The sequence below is a fragment of the Hesperophylax consimilis genome, chromosome 15, assembly GCF_061612785.1.
Source record: "Hesperophylax consimilis isolate HC1 chromosome 15, BYU_Hcon_1.0, whole genome shotgun sequence".
Lineage (NCBI taxonomy): Eukaryota > Metazoa > Arthropoda > Insecta > Trichoptera > Limnephilidae > Hesperophylax > Hesperophylax consimilis.
Genome location: NC_142850.1, coordinates 26765484 through 26786498, shown reverse-complemented (window position 1 = coordinate 26786498; position 21015 = coordinate 26765484). Strand labels below are relative to the sequence as shown.

General features: G+C 35.0%; 1 protein-coding gene across 2 annotated transcripts in view; it reads right to left on the bottom strand.

Moving 5' to 3' along the window:
• Positions 1-14536, bottom strand: part of LOC149417577 (uncharacterized) — a 47250-nt gene extending 32714 nt beyond the window's left edge. Inside the window, exon 1 of one of the 2 annotated variants that reach the window (XR_016303267.1) lies at positions 14026-14536. Coding sequence is in view for 1 of the 2 variants with exons in the window: in XM_089640094.1 (XP_089496220.1) it covers positions 14026-14403 (378 nt within the window). In the remaining variant the exon portion in view is untranslated. The remainder of the gene's footprint in view (positions 1-14025) is intronic. The other variant, XM_089640094.1, reaches the window with a different exon arrangement.
• Positions 14537-21015: the final 6479 nt, after the last annotated feature.

The window sequence follows — 21015 nt, the reverse complement described above, 5'->3', positions numbered from 1 at the left end:
CCTTTATACTTTGAAGATGGGAAAGAGTTTGAAGTAATCAGCCGGTATACACATCGAAATATATACCTTATTTTACTGTTATTTAAATGGAAGATGCTCCGGAGCAACTACCGTCATTGATCCCTTCGGCACCGGTGCATATTCGAGAAACACAACATTTGTACACGGTTAACATTTGTCACATGAGAAAGGGTCGTTTGTACGACTAGTTCGTGTGTTCGGCTGTGGAACGATCTGGTGGCCTCTGTGTTTCCTCCCTCCTACAACATGGCTTTCTTCAAAAGAAAGATGACATAAGCCCTGAGGGAAATTATTTTCCTTAGAGACTCCTGTGTCGAGTTTAAAAAAAATATATACATATACAAGAGCCAATCGTTCTGTGAAAACAGAACAAGACAAGCCTAATCAAACCTAACCTAACCTAAGCAACCAAAGATATTAGAAGAACGAGATGTGCTATGAGCAGTTCGTACTGAGTGGAATTGTTTTGCCGAGTGTCGCCGGTTTTGTTCACCAATACTACTGCTCACCTTCGCTTACGCTAAGGTATCCGCACTAATACATAGAACAGATTTCTGTGCGTACACGTCCCGATACCGTTCAAAGTACCCTAATTAGGTAGTACTCCGGCTACGGTCCGGCGGCCAACATAGCATATCTCGTTCTTCTAATATCTTTGTAAGCAACCCTTTCTTTTATCATGTTCTGTGTTGTTCTTGTTCTGTTTATACCCGTTTACTATTTCGCTAAGTGGAGAGATATTCAAAAGAGAAATATACTATTGATGTATTGATCCTTCGAAAGAATCTCGATTAATTGGCGCAATTTTCACCACTGTCTGCGAACTGTTATTAACTTTGATATCTGCCAAATGTATGTGCTATTTTAATAATGCATATACATTTGAAACAGATCAACAGATTATTATATTTATGAAAATCACGCAAGATTGCGGTACATTAAAAATTTGGCTTCAATTTGCACGAGTCCTTTAAATGCAACGTGAATTTAATTTCGTTCCTTAAACATGGCGTGAATGTAATTTTATTTTATTTTATCACTTATCACTGCAAACCGCAGTGACAGGTGATAAGATAGAAGATATAACATGCAAAAGCAATACTCAGTTGATGATTATAATCAAATATTAATATTTAAAATTCAGTTTGAAAACTTCAACGTTGTTTTTGAAAATAATAGAGGGCACCACTTCCGTTTACAATAATCCTAACACAGGGTAATGACGATAATAAGATTTTTGAATAAATTGATAATGACACATACTGCTAATGGAAAATATTTTAACGATACGAAACAAGGTCAGTTTTAGCGGCATTATTGCCATAAAATAACAATTTTATGTAAAATCGTAAATATAAAATAACCTAAATGTTGTAAATTGTTTTACTTTTTACATTGAAACCGGAAATTTAATCAATTTGGCCATGAAATTCATTTCAAAATAATCTAAGTGCAGTAAATGAAATCACCATAGAAGAATAATTTAAAACAAACTACAAATAAATAATAGGTAACACCTTTTTAAATTACCTATTCAATAAAAAAAAATAGCAATTCGCAGAGAGGTGTGGTAGATTACACTCTCCGGACCAACAGTCCCAGTGAAAGACCACAATTTGTAATTTATTTAAACGTTACATGAAAAAAACATGTTTATTGACCAGATTTGAATAAGTAGATAATTCCTAACCTTCCTTTTCCCATCTCATTTTTAAAAATCAATTTATATAAAAAAAGAGCGTCCGTGGCGGACATCGGGCGAGCTGCGTGGAATTAATTACATATAAATCTACAGTTTTATTCAGAGATAGGTGAAATTTTGCACACTTGACCTTCAAAACAAGAGGAAGGTCACTGTTTACATTAGATATTGAAAAACTCAGCATTAAGCCCGAGCAACACCACCGAGGACTTGATCTAGTCTATCTATTTAAATACAGAAGAGTGTATATGGCGGGCGACGTGGACTTGACCTTCAAAACAAGAGGAAGGCCACTATCTACATGAGATTTAGAAAAAACCACCACATCTCTCTTTTCTACCCGCAGAATTATGAGAGGAAAATTACTTCTACATCTGATTTAAATAAAACTCTGGTCAAAGTTTGGCCACGCACGAGCAAACAACGCCATTCTTCTTTATAGTATTGATTTTCTTAATTAAGATACCTACTTCAGTTTAACGCAATATCCTGAAGTGTCAAAAGTGACAACATAAAATAATGTCGATAAAACATAAAAGGTTTCATATCTCAGTAGACACATATTTCCTATTAAGATTAATTCAAGTGTCTAAGTTTCATGGACACGACAAAGTCCGACCTTTTTATTTGACTTGACATTGAGAAGGTCATACTTTTTCATGTGGTCGATGCTGCATGGGTGGGCATTGGGTACGTCCGACTTGTAAAATACGTTTAAAATGGGGCAAGAATAGACTATTTTCGAACCAGTATATTAATAATAATGGTATTTCGATGATTTGTATAGCGCCATTTTTGTGAAAAATCACCTCAAGGGCGCTGTACAAACATATCTTACTAAAAATATAGACTAGATAAGCTGTTATCAATTTATGGCTAACAGATTGCATCCACCGGTTCGTCGATCACTAATACAAAACTATATGTACAATGCATTTGACCAATGGACGTGATACTGCATTAGAATGTACATATATTATTATTTATTTATATTCTGTACAGGACGATTATATCCAGGACCATACTTACATGGGGGTCACAGTTTATTATATATTAGAGAAATTTAGATACAGTTCGCGCGCAAAGGACATTTGAATTGAAAATTCCATCATTAATTCTGGTATTTATTTTAATAATTTATATTTATGTTCTTTAATGAGCGTGTTTAGGAGAGGAAAAGCAAAATATTCTTGAAGATGTGTCATCGGTCATCGTGAACATGTACGTTATTTAATCTTGTGCACTTTTGTCAAAAAGATCTGCCGCTAAAAGCTGTGTTGGAATCTCTTTTTTGTTACATAAGTTGACACATTACGCTATATTGTGCAAATTTGGGCGTGACATATACGTATTATATGTTGGGGTGACACACTACGCTGTAATCTTACTCAAGATAAAGGGTCAGATCAATTGAGGGTGTCCCGCCGAACATTATTTCTTTGTATGGGATCTGTCATTTCGACAGATGACAGACGCGTAAATAAGGCGCTCCGTAAATTGTTCTGACCCCTTCTCCGGCTGTAAGTAGGAGAGGGGGTGGCAAAATTTTCAAATATAGCCTGGCTAGCAGATCACAACGCATATCTTCGCCACGCCTACACTTATAGCACATCATCTGTTTAGGTGTGACAGGTCTGTATGGGATTGTATGGCGAGCAATATGGAGTTATATGAAACGCTTTGCGCTTATGGCGTAATCGGTCACCCTCTTTATGAGAAAGAGGGAGAGGTAACAATCGAACTATCGATGGTAAAAAATTTCGTAGGGTGAGTTTTAAAGCACCCCATCTTTAAACTGGTTCCAATTCAGGTTTTTTCTCTCTTTGTGTATCTGCAGACGGTGAATAGGTAAGTGCCTAAATAATTTAAACTACAAAGCAAAAAAAATAGTGTTGAAGCGAATCTAAATATCATGAATATTTTACCTAGTTTTTTCTGTCCGTAATTTAACTACGAACCTTTGAAATATCTTTTTACTGTTATAAAGGGCCAAGACGTCATACTTTACAAAATATTATCAAGCGGGAGGCGCCGTATTATAATTTAGACAAAAATTATAAAAAGAAAATAATGATAATTGTGGAAACATGATCAAAGTTGGTTAGTAAAAGAAGTAATTGTTCAATTTTGCAGGCTACCGACATCTGTAGTCTAGAAATTTGAAGTTACTACGTTTAACCAAAATGGTGTGAGTCCTTGCTTAGAAAATAGTGTCAATTTGGTCGGTATAGCAGGTTTCATTTTTACTGCTAGACATCACAATGACAAGTGTTTTATTTACATGTAGTGGGTTTTGAAGTCTTTAAAAAGGCTCGCATTATGTGTTTTTTCGTTCTTTTCTCAACAATAACTCGATAATAAACAAGCTCATAAGTCAGAGCGATCGTAGCAGTGTTATTCGCACAGTTTCCTTATAAATATTGTACCTGTTTTCAATAGTTTGAAATAAATGTAAAGTGGTATCAAGAAAACCAGTTTTTATTCAAAAAGGATCATCCCCAATTTTTAACATTTGATCCTTCAACCGGATTACGATCAGGAGATTGTATGTAAAAAAAACAAAGAACCAGCAGCCAAAAGGATACAAAATTGATTGAAACTGGAAATCATTAAGGAAAGTGGACCACATCGCAAATCTGAGATAAGTATTCAGTGCTTTCCTTCCTATCATCCATTTTATGTTTATTCAGGTCTCATGTAATTTAAACGAGATTAATCTTAAATAGAGTCAATATTATAAATAAAATCACTACCCACTTGAAAATAAGAATATAATATTATTGAATAGTGTTCTCAAATAGTATTGTCAAGATTGTCGTGGTATTCTTTCAAACGGGTGTTTGCTAAAATAAAATAATTGTCAACCGATATTAACAAAATATAATTAAAAATGGAAAATATGAAGTCATTAATAAACAAACGCGGCGTAATCAAAGGAAAACTAACCCGATTCGCGGATTCCTTAAATGCATTGTCGGTAAATGAAATTAAATTAAGATATGAGCGGGTGAAATCATTGTTAGATGAATTCGAAGCAGTTCAACAGAAAATTGAAATGTTACCGGATTCAGACGAAATTGAAAATTATAGTCAACGAGAAGCTTTCGAAAACCAATATTTCTCAGTTTTGGCAACGGCCAAAGGCGCGATCGAATCCGTCGATCAAAGTAAGGTGGAAATTAAACTACCCAACCTCCAATTACGGGAATTTCATGGCGATCAGAAAAATTGGGTTAATTTCGTCGAAACCTTCAAGACTTTAGTCCATAGCAATAGTAATTTAAGCAACGTACAAAAATTCTTTTATTTGCAATCAACTTTAAAGGGAAACGCATTAAAGATAATTGCTAATCTAGAAATTTCTGAATTAAATTACATTTCCGCTTGGGAATTATTAAATGAACGTTATGCAAATTTAAGAACTACCGTTCATAAACACATCCAAGCTCTATTTTCATTAAAAGACATGAAACAAGAAGAGCCTGTAGCATTGAGGTATCTAATTGATGAAACAAACGTTAGTTTAAAGGCATTACAAAATATCGGGGTCAAGGTAGATCAATGGGATCCATTGGTTATTTATATAATATCAAATAAATTAGACACAGCTACCCGAAAAAATTGGGAACAATATATATTACAAGACGAATTACCGACGTTAAAGGAATTCTTAAAATGTTTATCTGCTAGAGCCCAAGTATTGGAACTGATGAACGCTTCTGAGAAAAAATTTTCTAGCTTACATAAAACACAACTAGGCAACAATAATTGCAAAAAAGATTCATCAGTATTTTTAGCGGTAAAGGCTAACAACTGCATTTATTGTAACGAGAAAGGTCACCATATTTATTATTGTAAAAAATTTCTGAAATTAAAATTACATGAGAGGATTGATGCTACGAAATCAATCCAAGCTTGTTTTAAATGTTTAAAGGTGGGTCACCAGGCACAGAGTTGCAAGGCAACCTTTTCTTGCAGGCGTTGTGGCAAAGATAATCACAACACCTTACTACACAATGAGGTACCTCTGCGGGAGGCCTCCAATATGGATGCTGATAACGAGGTTTCAGTATCGAATTTTTCTGCATTGGATAAAGCAGAAAAAATAATATTATTGTCAACTGCCAACATAGGAGTTGTGGGTAGTAACAATAAAATTTTTAAAGCCCGCATTCTGATTGATTCAGGGGCCCAGTCAAATTTTATGAGAGCAGAATTTGCTAATAAATTAAATTTACCATGTGAATTGATAAACAAACCCGTTTCTGGGATCCATAATAACATCACTCACATAAAAAAGAGAATTTCAGTGGAGATGAATTCGCTTCATACTGATTATAAAAGTGAAATATCATGTCTGATTTTACAGGAGATTACAACAAATTTACCACAAGTGACAATGGCGAAAAAAGACTTCAAGTTACCACGAGGATTGGAGCTAGCTGACCCGAACTTCAATATAGCTGCACCCATCGACATCCTGTTGGGCGCGGAGAGCTTTTGGGAAATCCTAACCAACGATAGATTGAAACTCGAATCGGGACCAACACTTCAACGTACGCAACTGGGATGGATCATATCAGGACCAATCCACATGTACCCAAAGCAAAGGCCTGTATCAGATTGTTGTAATTTATCTATAAATAAAATAAGTCACCAAATAGAAAAATTTTGGAAATTGGAGGAGATTAATCCCACTAAGATTCTAAATCATGAAGAAAAGGCTTGTGAAGCCAGTTTTGCTAGTACTCATACTAGACAAGACGACGGTAGATACGTAGTAAGTTTACCGCGTCGAGCATGCATTGATCAGCTGGGAAGTTCATTGCTCACTGCTGAAAAAAGATTTAAAAATATAGAAAGAAAATTTGTGTCAAATCCCGAATTGAAGACACAATATATACAATTCATGCGTGAATATGAGGAATTAGGTCATATGGAGGTGTGTGACCAGTCAAAGGGGGATCGTGAATCCTATTTTTTACCTCATCACGCTGTAATAAAAGAATCAAGCACTACTACTAAAGTGAGGGTCGTTTTTGACGGCTCCGCCAAAACTTCAAATGGAATTTCTCTCAATGACGCCTTGATGACAGGACCTGTTATACAAAAGGACTTATACACCCAACTATTGCATTTCAGGAAACATCAAGTAGTACTGACGGCTGACATCGAGAAGATGTACCGCCAGATTAATGTGTGTGAAGCGGACCGTGACCTGCAGAAGATAGTGTGGCGCGAGTCGCCGCAGGAGGTGCTCAAGCATTACCGTCTGAAGACAGTCACATATGGTCTGGGGCCTTCCTCTTTCTTAGCCACTAGAACTCTACGGCAAATTGGTATGGATAACAATATAAATTTTCCTAGAGCTAGTCAGGTCATAGAAAATGACTTCTATATGGATGACTTGTTAACCGGAGGAGATGACATGGAATCCTGTAGAGAGTTAAAAGAGCAATTAATCAACATCTTTTTGTCTGCGGGGATGACCTTGAGGAAATGGAGGTCCAATGTCTTGGAGTTGTCAGCCGAGTCGGGCCAAGCTAAGATTGCCGAATCAGGCAATTCTGAAAAAATTATTACTGACAATCCAAAGACTGAGAAAATATTAGGATTAATATGGAATAATGAATCTGATTATTTTTCTTATGTAATAATGAAACCATCAAGTCGAACCGAGAGTAAAAGACAGATATTATCTTGCATCGCATCAACCTTCGATCCATTAGGTCTTCTAGGACCGATTATAGTTGTAGCCAAATTGATAATGCAGAAGTTATGGCAGTCTAAAGCAGCGTGGGATGATCCATTGCCTAATGAAATATTAGCACCCTGGAGGTCCTACCTTCAAGAATTAATTCAACTAAATGTGTTGAAAATACCAAGAAAAATTATTTGCAGGCAATCTACATATCTACAACTACACGGTTTTTGCGACTCATCTGAGAAAGCTTACGGAGCCTGCGTTTACATGGTGTCAGTGGACCATGTCGGTAAGCGGCATTCACATTTAATAACGTCCAAATCAAGAGTGGCGCCATTGAAGTGTATTTCCCTGCCCAAGTTAGAGCTTTGTAGTGCTGTGCTACTGGCGAAATTAATAAAAAATATAAAACATGCGCTAAATATAGTGGAGATCGACACACATTATTGGTGTGACTCCATGATAACGTTGTGCTGGCTGAAAGGTCAACCTACGAGATGGGCTACTTTCGTTGCAAACCGAGTAGCCGAAATACAAGAACTTAGTGATCCAGATCTATGGAGACATGTATCATCAGCCGACAATGCAGCAGATATACTTTCAAGAGGAACCACTACAGATAAATTGATAAATTCTGCAATATGGTGGAATGGACCAAGTTGGTTGACCGAGGGAGTCAACGCTTGGCCTATATCAAATATTTCGTGTTCAAACCCTCCTGAACTCAAAGGCAAAAATATTCTATTATCCACAGATATTCAAGAATGGGAGATATTTGAAAAATTCTCATCATTTATTAAATTGAAAAGAGTTACTGCGTATGTATTGCGATTTGTCAATAACTGCAGAAGTGTTAAGGATAAAATTTCAGACAATTTAAGTGTGGCGGAATTGGAATCAAGCTTGAAATGTCTATTGAGATCAGCTCAAATACACGCCTTTCAAAAGGAATTGAAAGAATTAAAAAACCATGGCATCGTCAACAAGAAAAGTAATTTAAAATCTCTTAATCCCTTCTTACATGATGGTCTAATATATGTAGGCGGTAGGTTGAATTTGGCTACACATTTATCTTACCAACAAAAACACCCAGTTATCTTGCCGGCTAAACATAAGCTAACTGAATTGATAATACGTCACTACCATTATGTAAACCTACACGCAGGACCTCAAGCTTTGTTAGCTGAAATACGATTAAAATTTTGGCCCATCTTTGGTAAAAATACTATTAAAAAGATATTACATAAATGTGTTGTATGTTTTAGATGTCGTCCCCGAACCGGTCATCAAATCATGGGAAATTTGCCACCCGAAAGAATTACGCCGAGTCGTCCTTTCGCTATCACCGGAATAGATTACGCCGGACCAATTCTAATTAAAAGTGGGACGCTGAGGAAGGCTTCCCTCGCAAAATCGTATTTATGTATCTTTATTTGCTTCTCAACCAAGGCCGTTCACTTGGAATTAGTTTCGGATTTATCTAGCAATGCTTTTTTGAACAGTTTAAAAAGGTTTATATCCCGTAGGGGACAACCTGAAAAGATCTTTTCCGACAATGCTAGTAATTTTAAAGGAGCTAGCAGCAGACTCAAAGAGCTGTACACCAGCTTGAGGGAAAACAACGACAATATTCAAAATTATTTAGTGAACAGAGGTATTGAGTGGAAGTTCATAACCCCTCGAGCCCCTAATCAGGGAGGTTTGTGGGAAGCAGCAGTAAAATCAGCAAAATTCCATTTATATAGAATCACTAACAATTCTTCATTAACATTTGAACTCTTATATACCTTAATTTGTCAGATTGAGGCCTGTTTGAACTCCCGTCCATTAACTTCCTTATCCGACGACATCCATGATTACCAACCTCTTACCCCAAACCATTTCCTTATAGGCACTGAATCCTGTATCATTCCTGAGAGAGACGTCCGGGCGATACCGGACAACAGACTAACTCAATATCAGAGGATCAGTTCGCTAATTCAATCTTTTTGGTCTAGATGGAAGCAAGATTACCTGATGGAACTACAAAAGAGAACTAAATGGCAGACCAGCACTCAACGGGCACTGCAAAAAGACGATCTGGTGATTTTAAAGGAAGATCATTTACCTCCACCTTTATGGAAAATGGCCCGAATTCTGCATACACACCCTGGAGCGGATGGAGTAGTACGAGTTGTTACATTAAAAACACCTCAAGGAGTCTTTGTGAGGCCCATCACAAAGATATGTCTGATGCCCCTGGATTCAGACACTAAACCTGTAATTGACGTCCCGGACCTTACCAAGGATTGATTATGTACATTACACTATGATGCTTATCTTCTCGACTCCACCTTGGATGGATCAAGCAGAAGACCTGAGAAGAAAGAAGAAAAAAAAAGGAACAATAATTGTGTTGTGTTCAGTGTAAACTATATTATTTGTGTTATTGAACTATTTAAATATGTAAAAATTAGTATGCAGACGTGTGTAATTTAGTCATTTTTGAATTTTTTTTTGGTTATTTAATAGGATTAATAATTTTCTAGTTATTTTTAGTTAATTAATAGAGTAATTCAACAGCATTTATACAGTTAAATTTATAAGTTTACCAGTAGGGCATAAAAAAAAGGGGGTTTTATTTTGTTAATTTCTGCTATTTTGAATTATTTTGTTAGTATTTTTGCGGTATATTTAGATTAAGAATTTTTAGTTTATTCTGTTTGGTTTATAGTTTATTTTTAAATAGATTATCATTCAAAAATTTAGTGCAATTTTTGAATCCCGCCCCCTGGCAATATGTTCAATTTTGCAGGCTACCGACATCTGTAGTCTAGAAATTTGAAGTTACTACGTTTAACCAAAATGGTGTGAGTCCTTGCTTAGAAAATAGTGTCAATTTGGTCGGTATAGCAGGTTTCATTTTTACTGCTAGACATCACAATGACAAGTGTTTTATTTACATGTAGTGGGTTTTGAAGTCTTTAAAAAGGCTCGCATTATGTGTTTTTTCGTTCTTTTCTCAACAATAACTCGATAATAAACAAGCTCATAAGTCAGAGCGATCGTAGCAGTGTTATTCGCACAGTTTCTTTATAAATATTGTACCTGTTTCAACAGTTTGAAATAAATGTAAAGTGGTATCAAGAAAACCAGTTTTTATTCAAAAAGGATCATCCCCAATTTTTAACAGTAATAACACATATTTTTTAAAAATAATACAAATCTACATTTTTATTCCGAGGTTGATGAAAATGTACAAATTTGATCTTCAAAACAAGAGGAAAGTCACTGTCTATTAGAGATTTCTAAAAACCACATCACCCAATTTTCACATCCTCTAAAGCAGAATTATGATTCATCTCGATGAAATTTTTCACACTCGACGTTCAAAATTAAAGAGAAAAATTACTGTCTGCACAAGATTTAGAAAAAACTTTGTGTAAAACCCGGACAACGCCGGAGACTCCAGTTAACTAACTAACTAACTAACCACCACGCCGTTTCCCCGCAGGGGTAGGCAGAGAGGACGGACCGCCAAACAACTCGGTCTTGGCACACACTCCTTGCCTCATTCACATTCATACATCGTCTCATACATACTCTTCTATTATTCTGACTCTTGACATGGCCCGACCCGAGTATCTGATTCACTTGATCGTGCCACGTCTTCCTCGGGCGTCCCCGACTTCTGCTACCATTCACATTTGCATCATATATCCTCCTTACACTCCTATCTTCGCTCAATCGCTCTACATGCCCAAACCATCTAAGCGTCCCTTTCTTAATTTACTCATTACGCTTATATCAGCCTTGCACTCTTTGCGGATCTCCACATTCCTCACACGATCAAACATGGTTTTACCACACATACGCCTCAGGGATCTCATTTCAACTCCAGTTAATATTCATAATTTGTATTCCTTCAATAATATTTCACTTCTATTAGTGATTCTCACTTATTTACACGAAAATTAATAAGCTATACTGTTTAGTCAAAAGTTATCAAAATTGATTCTTAAAACTAGGGCGAAGTTGGTAGTAAAATAAGATATAATAGAATTTAATTTGTATTTTTGCAATAGCATTTTAATTATACCAGTTATTTCTAATTATTCCCATCGAGAGTTCATTAAAATTTCCACATTTATAATGGTGTAGACTTAGCGGAAATGTCATTACGCCACTGCAGCCAACCGGGAAAACTAATATCCTATTAGTCACGGCATATGCAGAGAAAGCAGCTATCGACCGTGTCATGGTGCCGACAGACGTAGCTATAAAAGATCAAAAGATATTTGGCTTGGCGTATTTCGGCATATCGCTCGCCGTACATTTCCAATTGAAATGTATGGCGAGCGATATGCCGAAATACGCCAAGCCAAATAACTTTTGATCTTTTATAGCTACGTCTGTCGGCCCCCTTAAAACTATTTTTAAAACACACCGATATGTATAACAACCGGTCGATAAACAAGGAATCTATAAACAACAAGGAATCTATAAGTTGTTGATATTCAAATTTAATGTTTGCGGTGAAAAATTTAGTGGTTATGGAAATAATTACACGTACGTATAAATCATCAGAGAACGCTTCTATTGCAATTAATACCGTGACAGGTACACGATACAAAGAACAAAATCTTTCTAGAACATTTTATAGAATTTTTCTGGAAATATTTCTTAATCGGGTAGAGTTTTGTGTTCGTAATGTACGTGTCGCTCGTGAGTATCCTATTTTGCTAGCATTCTGGTCTGACGTCAGTTGCATGCTACTGACAGTGCTGGTAGCACGCTACGCTAGTTGCATATCCATCTACTACACGTTTGACAAAAATGTCAATGTGTCCGAGCATGATTTGAATTATAAATTTTTAAATGTTTATTTTCACATACTAAAATATGTTTCCATAGAAGAAAATATATTTTCTCATACAAACAATTCAACTTATTAACCCAAAAACTACCTTAAAACGTTGGAATTTCAAAAATAGTTATTTTTCTTTTATACTTCTAAAATCACGTAGAATCATTCCCCAGAGTTAGTGCACTTTACCCCCTGTCACCCAGTATGTAGTATTGTTCTAATTTCTTTATTATTTTATGTTCTTGTTACATGTTTTACTAATATTGTTTCATATTCAGTTTATCAGTTTACTGTTTTTCATGCTTTAAAAAATTGTATATTATTTTAAATAGCTCACTAGGTATATTCTGTTCTTAAAATCCCTGTAAAAGCCCAGTTAGGCGTAAAGCAAATAAAATAAAACTCGTAAAAAAACGGAAACCAGCATTAAAGAGTAGCATATTAGCATGCGACTTATAGTTGCATCGCAGTCGCATAGCTTGTAAGTATCTTTGTGTACGAAAGGCCTTAGTTCTGAGGACGGTAGTCCTCGCTAATGTTGATTATCATGATTTGACAGCTCGTAACGCTCATGCAAACTCTGGCGAAGTAGAAAGATACTCGCCAACACGGCTACCATCTTGACAGGATTGATCGGACGTATTTCCAGAGAGATGCAAAGCTCTCCAGCTATCAGGACTTATCTTTCATTTGAATTTGTTTTGGGAAACAGTAAAACTTAAGAACTTATTGTTCCAGTTCCAAACTTTTTTCAAATATGGAACTAATGGGCTATTAGTGATTTGCCGGTTGTAAATTCAGAGAGTAATAATATAAACTTGATTAGGTATATACGTGGATTAAAACTCATTAAATCAGTATGGTGAATTATTGCGAATTATAGTTGTTCCGGTTCCCCTAGAATTTTAGTTACGCCCTATTTCGGAAAATTCAATGAATGATGCAATGAAAACCTCGGTTTCTGTAAGATTAACGTTTCACATGAAATACAACATTATTTATTATGCGAAATAATACGTAAAAAAATAAAAATTACTACAATGGAACTTTCACCGGTTATGAATATGACAAATCATATAATCATGACTTTTTTGTATCTTACGAATTAATTTGAATTTCTTGGAATCGAGCAATGGCAAAAAGAGTAATTTATTTTTCCCGTTTACACACGGACTTTGCGCAATAACGCGTAAAGGTGAACAGTAAAAAAACTGCTAAAGACGCACTCTTTTTAGCCGGACAGAAAGTCAAGCTTGGCGACATCAAACTAATTACGTGTAGTTATATTCGTATCAAAGACTTTCGAAATTCTTGGAATGATGCAACAACAAAAAAGGGTAATTTCCCTGTCTACTTAGAAATGTTTTAAGTAACTATGATTCACGTACGAGGTACGTTATTGTGTCGTCATCGCATTTACCGATTTCTGTAACAATGCGACTACATTGTGTGAAGTTTGAATGGAGTTAAAAAAATGGTCGGGCTAATCCGTAAACGAGAGTACAATCAGGTAGAGGAATAACCTAAAATGTTACGCGCATAGCTTAAACCATAAATGATGTCCATATACATAATAATAAATCAATGACATTGAAATTAAATTTGTCACCGTGGTAACCCGCAACCAGCTGACCCAATAAAATGAAAACTGAAAATTGATTTCGTAGAATTTTAGGCTATTTGCAATTTTTATGTAAATTTGATAAAATTGTTACAAAATTGTGTTTTTTTAATTTAAATAATTGTACTCACTTTGACACTTTCATGGGGGAATTTGTAGCACTCATCGACAAAATCTGTCGAATCCAGCCACTCCAAATACTCAGGGTTGCTCTTCTCCCTGTCGATGATCTGACTCAACTTCCCAATGGGACCGATCAGGGTTTTGCTGGATTCATCTTCCGGCTTCAGCAGAACCGAGGACACGGAGTAGAGATTGGCTTCTGTGATATAAGGCACGCAGACCAAGTTATCACTTCCACTTCCAATCTCCTTTTCGATCTCTTCCCTGATGAAGGGCCAAGCATCTTCGAGCTTCAAAGACTGCAGATCTTCCAAGTTCACGTCTTTCCGTGTTTCGTGTGAATACAGGCTTTTCACTGCTTTGATCTTCTTTCCCGGCTTAGGCATGGTGAATTGATTATTTTTCAATTTATATTATATTTCTTGATCGTAGGTATCACTCACTTTGTTTTGATTTGAAACTTGTTTCTCGTGGCACGTCCGTACGAATAAACGCAATGTTTTTTACTGACAGACCGTTCGACGTTTCGAGACCACGCGTTGCAGGAAGGTGCAGATGTTCGACGTCTCTCGGTGAGCTTATGATACGATCAAATTCAAGTAATCTGCAGGTAGACAGTAGAAAGGGATACACATGAAATATTGTCAAACATTCATAAAAATATAGTGTAACATTTTTTTGTTATCTCTCAAAAGTCTTATTTTAAATTCTAAGATTTACGTAAAACCTTATCTTACGTAATGGTGAAGTTTTTTGGTTGTATTCTTTTGTGAAATTAAAAACACAATGTATAGTGTTGTTTTTAGTACCTAAATGGATATATTCTTGTTTTTATACTCAATTTCAAGAGCTTGATATTTTTAGAAAAAAAAAATTCAATGTCGTATGCCGTATTGCTTATAGGCACCCCCCTTAGGTTAAAAAACATAGCGTATTTATAGATTTTATTACAGAAAATCAAAAATGATGATAAAAATGCAACCTCTGTATGTACCTACATGATTTATTTTTACAGGTATCCGGGGGTAAAGTGTGCTAAATTCGGGAGGTGATTCTACACGATGGTAGAAGTAAAAAAGATAAATAAATTCCAATGTTAATTTTTCCCACATACAAAAATATTTTTCAATTGAAGAATATTTATTTACAAGCAATCAACTTTTTTTACCTAAGAACTTCCTTAAAACGTTGGAATTTTAGCAAAAAGTAAATTATTTTTTAACTTGTTCTATCATTTAGAATGACCCCCCGAAGTTAGCACACTTTACCCCTTGTATGAAACAATCTAGCAAAATAGGAAGTGTAATTATTCTAGCTAAAGTAATAATGATAACATTTAGGCATATTAGATCTATCAAAAAATTTATATATAAAGATGCAAAAGTCGGTCATTCTGAATACATGTATGTAGGATTTTTTAAATATTTATGTTGAGGGATCAGTAGGATTTATAGGCCCTGTTAGAAGTTCTACCGAGCCGAACCCTCTGATATGAAAATATCTGGAGTCGGTGAATTATTTTCCCATTTGATCTCTGGTGAGTTGACGTGTTGTTCTTGTATTGTTTTTAATTTATTTTGCTTATACAGGGTGTATCGGCTCGTACCCGACAAACTTTTACCAGCTATTCCTTAGCACATTTGGAGTAAAAAATGTTATGGGCACTTTGCTGTCCGGTAACATTTTTTTTAATAAAAAATTTATTATTCATATTTTCACCACATGTCACCAATGTTTTATCCTTTGTCAAAGTTTGAAAACCCATCTGGCAATATTTTGTTCGAGTTTCGTTGAATAATGTACGTACGTACCTACGTTGGCGCGCTTTTACAATCAGAACGAAATGGCACGGCACCATTCGTCTCTTTTTTAGCTACTATTATTTAGTGTGTACGAAAGAGCGAGTACACTTTTTGACACACTTGCTAATAACAGCTGTTGAACACGAAAAACAATGCAAATGACAGTGACGCAGTGTGGATTTTTTATTTATTTTTTGTTTTTAATGGAAAAAATAATACCGGACAGCAAAGCGCCCATAACATTTTTTATTCCAAATGTGCTGAGGAATAGCTGGTTAAAGTTTGTCGGGTACTTGCCGATACACCCTTTATAATGCACTTGCATAATGTTGATTGACTAGATGATCATTTGTGGAAAAGTGTGTGGAAGGGTTTAGTTTTTCCTATGGGGAAGATTTAACCCGGACATAAAATTTGGATGATTTTTATAGCGCCGTTTTTGTGCAAAATCACCTCAAGGGCGCGGTTCAAGTACAAAGTAAAATATTATCTAACAAAATATTATAATTTGAAATGTATTTAAACATTTGGAACAGATTTTATTTCTCTCTGTAACTGACATTAAATTTTTATCAATTTAGACCATTTCTTCCACGATTTCGAGGTTTCAGTACATTTTGACATTTCAGTCGATTTCGACGCAGTGTCCGTTTACTTTCCTCTTCTCGCGCGGTCTAGACGATGTTTCCATTGCGCATGCTTCACCCAATCCTGTCGCCAGCGGCGGCGGCGGTCGATCGGCAACATTCGTTCCTCGTTCCTCGTAACCTTATTGTTCCGTTCATCGGAATGGTTCGGAAAGGTTCGCGACCACTCGGGACGGAACCTTCCGCTTTAGATAAATATATTATACCGATCCGGGTTTGCGTTCCAGTGAACTTATTGATAAATGTTTAAATAATTCCCATTTATAACCGAACAGAATATTTTATATATTTTTTAAATCTCATAAATTTATTGCAAAGTTGAGGGGCTGAAAAGAGTGGGAAAGAGAAATTACCAGGAATTTCAGATCAAATTGGAATATTGACCGATCAGTGGCTGAGTTGGCATCGCGTCTGGGTCCCACCCAGACGTCGTGAGTTCTATCCCTCGGATCCTCTATCACAGGGTACAAGCAAAATTTTCCGCTTACTGTGGTGGTAGAAAGAGATGTCAGTAATTTCAAGCAACCAACATCGAGATTCTCACTAGGATGATTCTTCCATTGAGGTGTAAATAACATTAATGTTAAGTATGCACAGAAAATAAATGTACCAAAGGGTTAAAAATTCAGTGAGCTCTGGCGTCATGAAAAATTTCTGCGAATTTCTAAATCAGCGCAATTTTCGACTCACGACGACGTCGTTTCCATAATGATTTATGGAGCTTTATCCATTGAATTGTAACAATAATTTGATCACAATTCACTATTTTTTTTTAATAATAACCACCAAAAATTCTGTAATTCTAGGTAGGTTTTAAATTAGTAGGTAGGTAGTATTAAAATAATATATTGGATAATGCCATCACGTAATGTTGGCTTGTTTAAAATAATTATTATCGCCCTTATTCACATAATCAGTATTTCTCTCATTATTATAGTGCAGCTACATTCGTCGTTTATCATCAATTTTATTATTTTATTTGATTAACGAGATTTGATTAAATCGTAACCATTTTTGATTAAGTAATCGTTATCAGTTATCAGTAATGAGTAGGTAGGAATTTATCGTTGCAACACTGATTTATTTTTTTAAATAGGTACTTCTTATGGAATCTTGTTCACTGGGAACATATAATAAAGAAGAAAAATGGTAAACAACGCTCAATTTATTTTTTTATTTTTATGTAATAATTAAACAGTTTGCAATGTAAATAATAATATTTGCTACCAATAATGATAAATAAAAATTAGTTTTCACAATTTTTTTTTTGAATTTTTTGATGTTACTCTTTTATGGAAGCAGACGCTTGTGTTTAAAAGAGATGCTGAGTATCGAGATGAACATTATGTATGTAAATATTCTTATTAATAATTTAAGGAGTTAAGAACATTAAAAATATAAATGTATATCAACAATGTACAATTTAACGATTTATAACTTTACATTATTTAATTGACGAATTTCGTTATTTTGATTTTTTTACATTGAAATGTTCTTTGATCGCTTTGAGTAGGGTTTTGTCGTCTTCGATTTTTTCTGATATTATCAGGTAGGTTATTAAAGTATTTTTTGCCTAGAAATGTGTAATGATGTTGTGCAAATGAGGTGTTACATTTTTGTATTGGAAATATATGTTTTTGACGAGTACGTCTTTCAGTTGAAAAACTGTGATTTTGTTTTTCTTTTATTATTTGAATTATTATGTTTTTTCGGAAAAGATCATTAAATTTTAGTACTTTAAATTCTTCAAATATAAGTTGAGTTGGATAATCTCTCGGTTTTTTCAATATTATTTTAACAATCAGACGTTGTACAATTTCAAAAGGTAGGATGATTTATAACACTATCTAGCCTCTATGAACATATACTTATAATTATATTACTGAACGCTCATAATATATTCGTAAAGTTTACAAACAACTAAAATATAATAAACATATTTTTTTCCATTACCTACAGATTAAATTAAATTATAAAACATTAAAAAAGGATTCGTGGAATTCAATCAGGCAAGAGGATTCAAGAGAAGCTTCAAGCTAAAAATGTGTATATTCTTGGTATAACTTATATCGTAGGTAATAGGCATTAAAATCGTTAAACTTTTAAAGTAGTTTCCCTTATAAGTTCATACATTTCTATTAAAAAAAAATTTTTTTAGTAGTTTACATTTATATTTTTTATTGAGTAATTTATTTTTTTATTTGTATTCTACTCAATCGAAACGATAGAAAAATCTTTAATTTATCTAAAGCACATTTTTTGGTATTCATAATGTACATTACATCAATCAAAATAGTGATTTGGCATTAAGCTTCGCCTTTGACTTGGAAACGTATTTTACAACAACAACAGTCTCTTGGTCGTAAAAAAATCATAGTATAAAATCTGTCAATTATCAAAACAATTTTTGTTAATCTTTATTAAATAGTATAAAATAAAGTCGCTATCCGCGTTTGTCTGTTTGTGTAAAGTCGTAAAAAAACATTTTCGGGCTCATTGCTAACACTGGCTAAACCTTATGATATACTACTTATAATACATTTATAAGTCCCCGAGCAACTTTGTTCTCACGAAACATTTCAAGGTCTGTTCTTATTAGTGCCAGGAGGGTTAAGAGAGTAGTTTGAATGGTAGAAGGAGTCGTGGACGCCCAAAGAATACTTAAGGCAAAGCTTAATGGTAAATCACTATTTTGATTAATCTTTATAACGAATTGGTGTACATTATGCTTAGATAAATTAAAGGTTTGCCTATCGTTTCGCTTGAATAGAATACAAATAAAGTAATAAATTACTCAATAAAAAATATAAATGTAAACTACAATTTTTTTTTTAATATAAATGTATGAACGCGTAAAGGAAACAACTCTTAAAAAATACAGTATTATCGCTTAGATTATCTGTGACAGTTTCACTTGATTAACTTTTTTGCTTTCTTATAAAATTATTTACAAAATAAATAAAAACCAGTTTTGTGCTTGAAATCGAACGTTTCTAGACTCCGTTTGTCAAGCGATTTTAATGCCTATTACCTACGAATGGTGGAAGAAGTCCGAGACGCCTGAGAAAGACATTGGCAACAGCGACGCATTGCGGGGTCCATTAGTATTGTTTAGCTACGTCACGGCACTGAGAAAATAAATTGCGTTGCGGTTTCTACACCACTGTCGATTATACAGAGTTTTCCAATAAGAGGTGTTATTTTGAATAGCTCGCTATTTCGGTAGATGTTACTTTTTAAGCTGTCATTTTTTGACATTTGACAAGTAGAAACTAAGCCATTAATAAAAATGGAACGATACACGCTTCAACAACGCATTCAAATTATTAAAATTGACTTGAGTGAATCAAATGCAAATCATCTTGAGTGATGAGGCCCATTTCCACCTCGGTGGCTTCGTCAACAAGCAAAATTGTCGCATCTGTGGCTCGGAAAACCCAAGAGTTATTGTTGAAAACCCTCTTTATCCTCAACGTGTGACTGTTTGGTGCGGTTTATGGTCCGGCGAAGTCATTGGACCTTACTTTTTCGAAAATGAGGCTGGAGCAACAGTTACGGTGAATGGATTGCGCTATCGAGAGATGATTAATGATTTTTTATGGTCGGAATTGGATGGTATTGATCTGGACAACGTTAACTTTCAATAAGACGGCGCTACGTGCCACAGAAGCAACGAAACCATTGATCTTTTACGATTGAATATCAAAATAACACCTCTTATTGGAAAATCCTGTATTATCAACAATCAATAATTTTACATGTAATGTAACGTCATTGTTAACAATACTAAGGGATTTACAAAAATAAATCAATTTGCGGTTTGTATGCGACAAAATATGATGCCATTAAAACTGTATAGATATTTTTATAACCTATTCATAAATGATAATCAACGATAGCAAAATCAATTGTTTGCAAAACTGATTTAATTCAGTTTACCATATTGAAAGGCGATTGCTCTACAAACATGTTTATGAGCATACTACATTGATGCCAAAACGCATTCCTGCTACTTATCTAACTACCGAATCGTTTGTCGGTAATGCAAACCTTATCAAATGCATGTATAAATATCGTTATATCTCGCATGTATACAGTATATTTTACTGGCATGTTATGGAAAGGTATGCGTGTTGGCACGGTCGGCCGTGGCACGAGCGAGTAGAGCGAGCGAATGAGACTGATTATTCGATCGCACATGCCCCCTCTCCTGTTACTTCAACGCGCGCACACTCTAGAACGCCAATGACTCGCCCGAGACAAGCACGCGTTACTGCTTTCCAGTCGAAAGCAAACATAAGTGTTATTCATTACTATCTTGTTATCTTGTCTGTGTTGTGTATCGTAGTCAGTTGTTAGTGCTATAAATCATCTGGATCAACATTCTGTGTAGTCAGACAGGCAGGCGTCGTCTGTTTGGCAGATTTCAGACACTGGACACAGCTGGCGTATTGCAAACCAAGGTCAAACGCATACGGGCGCACTACGAACGTTGAATAATGCTTTATGTTATTATAAGTAATACCAACAAGTTAAAATGACACAACAT